General features: G+C 36.6%; 1 protein-coding gene across 1 annotated transcript in view; it reads right to left on the reverse strand.

Moving 5' to 3' along the window:
* The window catches only part of fto (FTO alpha-ketoglutarate dependent dioxygenase), a 182,233-nt gene extending 175,063 nt beyond the window's left edge, over positions 1-7,170 (reverse strand). Inside the window, exon 1 of the mRNA XM_038302975.1 lies at positions 6,942-7,170. Within this exon, the coding sequence (XP_038158903.1) occupies positions 6,942-7,079 (138 nt within the window). The 5' untranslated portion in view covers positions 7,080-7,170. The remainder of the gene's footprint in view (positions 1-6,941) is intronic.
* Between the last annotated feature and the right edge of the window lie 999 nt (positions 7,171-8,169).

The raw sequence follows: 8,169 nt of genomic DNA on the forward strand, positions 1-8,169 counted from the left end.
CTTCTTCTTATCAAATTGAAAATTAACTGGAAAAATTATGAAAACGCTCTCTGAGAATCACCTATTACTGTCCTCACCAAGTTATAATCTGCTTTGCTTTTCTATATATCTTTTCTATATAAGACAGTTTCCAACATATCTTGTATGAAAATCATCACATGGAGAATTAGTTTAAGAAACCTCATGAAGAATTACTGAGAATTACCCATAACTTCAAAATCGTCCACCAGTACCTGCAGGAGTTGCTTTGCTCTATGCTGCAGACAGATACAAGTATAAATAATAAAATAATTTCATTAGCAACAATTTAACAATAATGTCAAGAATTTACTGAAATATTTCCTTGATGTTGAGGCCATGCAAATGTTTAGACAATTCTTTAAAGACCAACACTGTTTTATCGAGGGGTTCGCACAAGGGAAGAAGGAACTCTAGTCAAAATTTGATTGTATAATGAATGAATCTACCTAGATACATCTATCTTCACACACCATCCATACTGTGAAACATTGTAGTTAAGGTATTATATTGAAGGGATACTTTTTGTTAGCAGTCAAGACAGAAAGTCAGGCTTCACGGGATGATAAATACTGTTAAACACAAATTAATACACCATGAAACCTTGTTAGAGGCTGCAAAATACTGAATAGACTTTCATCATCCAGCAGGAGAAATTTGTTAATCATACAATCATTTACAAATTTGATGGGATAGTTTCCTAAAATCTCACTAAATACATTAAAATCTATTAAAAAAATGTAGAAACTTTCTACTTTTGCATAAGATGCTATGCAAAGAGGCGGTGTAGTTTGGTTTTCTATAAAATAACAAGGATGCTGTAAAATGATTATCTTATTCTCTACAGAGACAAAGCACAGATTTAATATTTGGGAAAACCAGATTACATATACAGGTGCTGGTCATAAAATTAGAATATCATGAAAAAGTAGATTGATTTCAGTAATTCCATTTAAAAAGTGAAACTTGTATATTATATTCATACATTACATACAAACTCATATATTTCAGATGTTTATTTTGTTTAATTTTGATGATTACAAATGACAACAAATGAAAATCTCAAATTCATCATATCAGAAAATTAGAATATTACTGAAGACCAATAAAAACAAAGGATTTATAGAAATGTTGGCCAACTGAAAAGTATGAACATGAAAAGTATGAGCATGTACAGCACTCAGTATTTAGTTGGGCCTCCTTTGGCCTGTATTACTGCAGCAATGCGGCGTGGCATGGAGTCGATCAGTCTGTGGCACTGCTCAGGTGTTATGATAGCCCAGGTTGCTCTAATAGCGGCTTTTAGCTCTTCTGAATTGTTGGGTCTGGTGTATTGCATCTTCTTCTTCACAATACCCCATAGATTTTCTATGGGGTTAAGGTCAGGAGAGTTTGCTGGCCAATTAAGAACAGGGATACCATGGTCCTTCAACCAGGTACTGGTAGCTTTGGCACTGTGTGCAGGTGCCAAGTCCTGTTGGAAAATGAAATCTGCATCTCCAAAAAGTTGGTCAGCTGCAGGAAGCATGAAGTGCTCTAAAACTTCCTGGTATGTGGCTGCGTTGACCCTGGACCTCAGAAAACACAATGGACCAACACCAGCAGATGACATGGCACCCCAAACCATCACTGACTGTGGAAACTTTACACTGGACTTCAAGCAACGTGGATGAAGTGCCTCTCTTCTTTTCCTCCAGACTCTGGGACCTTGATTTCCAAAGGAAATGCAAAATTTACTTTCATCAGAGAACATGACTTTGGACCACTCACCAGCAGTCCAGTCCTGTTTCTCTTTAGCCCAGGCAAGACGCTTCTGACGCTGTCTGTGGTTCAAGAGTGGCTTGACACAAGGAATGCGACAGCAGAAACCCATGTCTTTCATACGTCTGTGTGTGGTGGTTCTTGAAGCACTCACTCCAGCTGCAGTCCACTCTTTGTGAATCTCCCCCACATTTTTGAAGGGGTTTTGTTTCACAATCCTCTCCAGGGTGCGGTTATCTCTCTTGCTTGTACACTTTTTTCGACCACATCTTTTCCTTCCCTTCGCCTCTCTATTAATGTGCTTGGACACTGAGCTCTGTGAACAGTCAGCCTCTTTAGCGATGACCTTTTGTGTCTTGCCCTCCTTGTGCAAGGTGTCGATGGTCGTCTTTTGGACAACTGTCAAGTCAGCAGTCTTCCCCATGATTGTGTAGCCTATAGAACTAGACTGAAAGACCATTTAAAGGCTTTTGCAGGTGGTTTGAGTTAATTAGCTGATTAGAGTGTGGCACCAGGGGCCATCAATTTTGAACCTTTTCACAATATTCTAATTTTCTGATATGATGAATTTGAGATTTTCATTTGTTGTCATTTGTAATCATCAAAATTAAACAAAATAAACATCTGAAATATATGAGTTTGTATGTAATGTATGAATATAATATACAAGTTTCACTTTTTAAATGGAATTACTGAAATCAATCTACTTTTTCATGATATTCTAATTTTATGACCAGCACCTGTAGAGCTGCCCCAAACAGCTGGTTAAACTACATGCAGTTCTTTCTTGGCTGCTTTACAGTGATAAAGTCGATTTGCAATTACGTTGCCTGCTGCTGAATCTTTTATTTATCTAGAGAGAAAAGAAGCTAAGCCATTAGGTCTTTGTCGTCCGACTGCCTAAAGGGCCAGCTGGAATGAGTTCCTCTCTGAGCCGCTCATCTGGCTGCAACGGCTGCTTTCATAAACAGGAGGAACCACGTCTTACATAGTTTCACTGCTGTCTGACGTGATCCAAACACATGTGCTTCGATCGGTAAGAGAGTCAATAAGTTGGAGGACAGGAGGAGAATCAGACAGACGGACAATATGAGGCGAGAGTATAAGTTCAACAGCATTTTCGTTTTGATTATCAAGGAAACACTTTAAATTCTTAAAATAGGATATCAGAAAAAGGACCCAGAAAAACAAGATGGGCGATACTGTATATGGGTCAGGCTTAACTTTTCCCTACCTTTGTTGACCAACCAATATCAAAATAACAAGACATCTATGTCGGTCACATTATTATAACTTAAAATGTAAAATATTTCAGCAGGAAAATTAATAAGCGCTTTTCTTTTTCACATTAAAGCAATTCATATACATCTTTCATCGGAAATTTTGTGTAAACTCCATCTGCCTGTAGTATTTCTGCTAACACTATGATACTGTGAGAATATCCCAAACAGCAGCAATGTCTCCTAACAGAACCAAATGCATAGAAATCCCAACTCCTGCCATTTTATGTACAACTCAAAGGGCAAAGACCAGTATGACATATTCACAGTACGAAATCCTTGAGTTAACAGATCGCAGTTGGATGGTACCAAGGTATCGACAAGCCTCAGCCAGTGCAGCGTCCAGCAGCAGAATAAAGGGCTGGTTATACTCCCGCAGCACTGTGTCGCAGTAAGCTTGTCGCAGGTATGATGCAGATGTTTTTGATTTATGCCCAATTTTGAAGCGTGGTCTGAGCTATGTTATTCCACGCCACAACGTGGCAATCATAAACTAGCTGTGGGTCTAGATACGGCCGAGGCAATGAGGAAGTGCAAAAACGCAAGGGGCAAGTTTTTTCCGACAACGGAGGGACATGAGGGCAAAAAAGAGCGGGGATGCAGGTGGAAAAAGGGTCCCAGCGTTCTTGAGCACCTCGTTCTTCTAGCTGGTCCATCTTTAGGAATCGTTTTCCACAACGGCGGTCATACAAACAAAACAAGCCGGAAAGGTGCCAAACAGGAAATATGCATAGTGTAGACCAGGGATCCCCAAACTCGATCCTCAAGGCCCCCTGTCCTGCAGGTTTTAGAGGTTTCTCTGCTTCAGCACAGCAGGTTATAATGATTGCAGTAGACCAAAAGCCTGTTTATCAGCTTTCAATTAAAATCAGCTGTGCTGGAGCAAGGAAACCTCTAAAACCTGCAGGACAGCGGGCCTTGAGGACCGAGTTTGGGGATGTCTGGTGTAGACCAAACAGAGATACGACCTGGTTTCTGAGCATAAACAAGCCTTAAGGAGCCACGCTAAAGCAGGTATCCTCAAAGTCGGTCCTCTTGGGCCGCTGTCCTGCAGGTTTTAGAGGTTTCTCTGCTTTAGCACAGTTGATTCTGATGATTGCAGTTCAGCAAAAGCCTGTTGATCAACTATCAATGTCAATCAGCTGTGCTGGAGCAGGGAAAGCTCTAAAACCTGCAGGACAGCGGCCCTCGAGGACCGACTTTTGGTATGCCTGCTCTATCTTGCATCACATGGAAAGGAATTAAACCCTAAACAAAAAAGCACCTTGAGCAAGTTTTGAATTTAAACAAATGCTGAAAAAAAAATGTACTTTGAAGGGACCCAGTTAGGTGCTATAACTTTATGAATTTCTACATTTCCGTAGATTACTCTCATAAGTTAGTATTTTCCAGCTGAGGCATAAAAAGAAAAAAAATATGGGATGTCAGGAGACATAAGACAAGAGTAACATTTGGAATATAATGTGAATGTTCTAACTTGTTCAAGCAGAAGTTAAGACTGCGAAGTAAAACGAGTACTGCCAGCTGATGGAGATCACGTAAAAGTGTCATTATCTGGTAATCAGACCCTGTGTAAAACGTATTTACAGGATTATAAAAGACTACTTAAACACCTTAAAAATAAATGCTTGCCGTACAATGGTTTATTTCAACATAAATTGAATTTAAAGATCCATTTGGGAATAAATGAAAACTGCCTCTTTTCTATTTAATGCAAAATGTTTAGCCATTGTTTTTGATGTTGGAACAAATAATAATAAACCCTTAAAAAAAACAAAAAACTTAAAAGCCAATCAAGTCACTTTAATTCAAACTATTAACAATCATTTATCGACCCTCAGTGTCAAATGTAGTAAATAAATTTACACAACAATTAAAAAAGAATACAGCAGTCTCATTTTTAACCTTTAGATTGTTTGTTTTTATTTAAGCTGAAAGTTAATGTGTAATAGAAAATGACTGATAACTATAACAATGGATAAAAGAATGACCTTTATTTTAATTCGCTTTATTTCCCAACTGTTGAACTAGCCTATGTTCTAGACCCTAATCTATAAACATAAATGCAAATATTTAATATAACTAAATTTATCTTGAAATAAGTGTTTTTTTTCCATTGATTAAGCAGATGGATAAGACAATCTGCCAATTTAACTAAATTGTTTATGTTTTAAATATTACAAAAACACAGCTTTATTATCTTACTTCAGGTGCATATCTAATAAGCTTATTTCAAAGGGGAAAATACTCATTTCTAAAGCAGATCATCTTATTTACCTGCTCAAATAAGGGAGTATACACTTATTTGAAGAAATCATCACATGTTTTTAGATCAAATTTTCCAGTCTAATCCTACAGTAAATCAATTTTATGAGGGTGGCCAGGCAATAACCAATGTACACTGAGGGGTGGCCGAAAGTAGACAGGCACCAAAATCTCACGGTCAATCTACAATGTTCCAACAGGAAAATTAATGAGCAAAACATCCGTATTTTCTAAATAAAGTCTAACTATACTTTCCCAAGGCCTTTTCTAACTAAAAGACGCATATATTCAAACATCTGTGCTTTATAGATAAGACGTATAGTGGATAAAATTCTTTCAGGTTTGAGTTTCGGGCAAACATTTTTTCCATTGTCATTACATATCTACTTTTATGAGTAATCTTTCTGCATAAATGTATATTTACAAGTACTAATATCTACATAAATTGATTATTTATTACATTTTTATTAAAAAAAAGGTATTTATCTATGATTTCACTGAAGACTACTTAGTGACTTGAAGATACATTTTCTCTTTACTCTATAAAACAAAATCTATTTCTGAAGAGCATGCATTCTGTACTTATAATCTTTAATGTTAGTATATTGATGTGCATAATTAACTATTGTTTTTGTTGTAAAGTAATTGTTAATATATGAATTTTTTTTTTTTGAATATTTCACTTGAGAGTATTACTGCTGCCACCATCGGTTTTAGAGGGAAATGAATGGCCCCCCATTAGCTCCGCCCCTGGTGATGTATGGGCTAATACTGTAGTAGAGACCAAACTTAATTATTACTTGGGCCAATTTAGTATTTTTCAATAACAATTTAACTATATTCAGAGCGTTACAGTTTTCATTGTTTAGATCATCGCTCTGGATCCTTGGCTTTGTGGCTCAATCAATATACTACAGCAGACACTTTCTTTTGTTTTTGTTTTTTTTACACCGATAAAAATAAAAAAATAAAATAAAAAACACTGGCCCAACCTGCCCCCATTAAATCTGCTCTAGAACCGCCACTGTTAGTAAAGTCTAGCGCAGCTGGAGCCTGCTGACCTGGCAACAAACCAAACTTCCAAATTCTAACTTAAATATTTGTTTAAACTGTTGCACTTTGTTGCTTTGTTGATGCAAAACATTTAGAAGCTCTTTTTCCCCATCCTTCTCTCTCATTCATACCAAACTTTATATATAAACCAAATATTACATCCAAACTAGTACTTTCAAATCTTGCTTAGTTTTATATTTATATATGTCTATGGATGATCAAAATGAAGATAATGCAAAAATGTTCATACATGCGGTTTGTTTCTAATATCTATGGTGTCGCTCAGACCTTCTCCTGTAACCTAAAAGCTGCACATCATCAGTGCGTCTATTTTGTAAAATGCTCTGTCAATGTGGCTGTAATTCTTCATTTTGGCAGACTGAGCAGAGGGGAAAATGGAAAAACACAATAAAGGAAGCAGGCAAGGTGAGGTATGCGCTGACATCGGAAGCCCTGCAGCCTCCAGAATGCAGCCAGCAGCAGCGCATTAGGAGCCTTAGATATTCAACCAGCGACCAGGCTTACAAATATGCCAGACCGAACGGAGAAAAACGCTATGAATACCTTTCTTCCCTTCTCTCTCTCACTGTCATCCGATCTTTTCATGTTCCTGGAGTTGTGTTTACACTGCCTCGCTTTCATTAGAGGCGATGTTGGTTGTTGTAGTGCACGGGGAAAAAAAACCTTTCGATATTTGCTCATTCTATCATCCTGATCAGGTTGGAAATGGTTTGATTTGGTTTGTTTGCAAAGCGATGACCCATGCACCGCGGCGTTATGTGAGTTCGGGTGAAGAATTCTAAAGTGGGACTCTAAAAGTGCAGCTGAAAGAACTACAATTCCCGAAAGTGTCATGGCGGCCGCAGCGGAAGCAGCGTTAGGGGTCTGTGCGCAGAGCCAGCACGTTCCCAGAAATGATTAAAAACTCAACAAATACAGAGATACTTTCATAAATACGGAAGAGGATTAGGGCCACTAAAAGAATAAAAAAAGTTAACTGATATTTACATTTTATTTTAATTTAATAGGGGGGACAAAAAGTCAGAATTCTGAGATTAAAGTGAGAATTCTGTGAAAAAAATTTGATATGCTGATGAAGATTCTCGGTCATCCAGGTCATAGTCATTCCGTAAAAGTAAAAAAAAAAAGTCAGAATTCTGAGATTAAAGTGAGAATTCTGTGAAAAAAATTTGATATGCTGATGAAGATTCTCGGTCATCCAGGTCATAGTCATTCCGTAAAAGTAAAAAAAAAAAGTCAGAATTCTGAGAAAATAGTCAGAATTATGAGACCTCCCATATTAAACTGAAATAAAATAAAAAAATTAGTTGACTTTTTTATTTTTTCTGTGGGCCTAATCCTCTTCCATACATAAACGCTTGTAACTATTTACTGTTGGGAAAAAAAAGTTTTTATTTCATCTTAAATCTATTTTTTATTAACTCAACAAACACAGAGACACTCTCAAAAATATGGAAGAGGATTAGGGCCACTGAAAAATTAAAAAAGTTAACTGATATTTAAATTTTATTTCAGTTTAATATTGTAAAAAAGTCATAATTCTGAGATTAAAGTCAGAATTCTAATTTTTTTTTTTCACCCATATTAAACTGAAATTAAATTTAAAAATCAGTTAATTTTTTTTTTTTTCAGTGGCCCTAATCCTCTTCCGTACATAAACACCTGTAACTATTTACTGTTGAAGAAGAAAAAAAAAAGTTTTTATTTCATCTTAAATTAATTCTTTATTTATTAGTTGTTGTTTTTTTTTTCTTATAGGATGATGCTTCAG

The sequence above is a fragment of the Cyprinodon tularosa genome, unplaced genomic scaffold, assembly GCF_016077235.1.
Source record: "Cyprinodon tularosa strain WSP-4 unplaced genomic scaffold, ASM1607723v1 ctg50, whole genome shotgun sequence".
Lineage (NCBI taxonomy): Eukaryota > Metazoa > Chordata > Actinopteri > Cyprinodontiformes > Cyprinodontidae > Cyprinodon > Cyprinodon tularosa.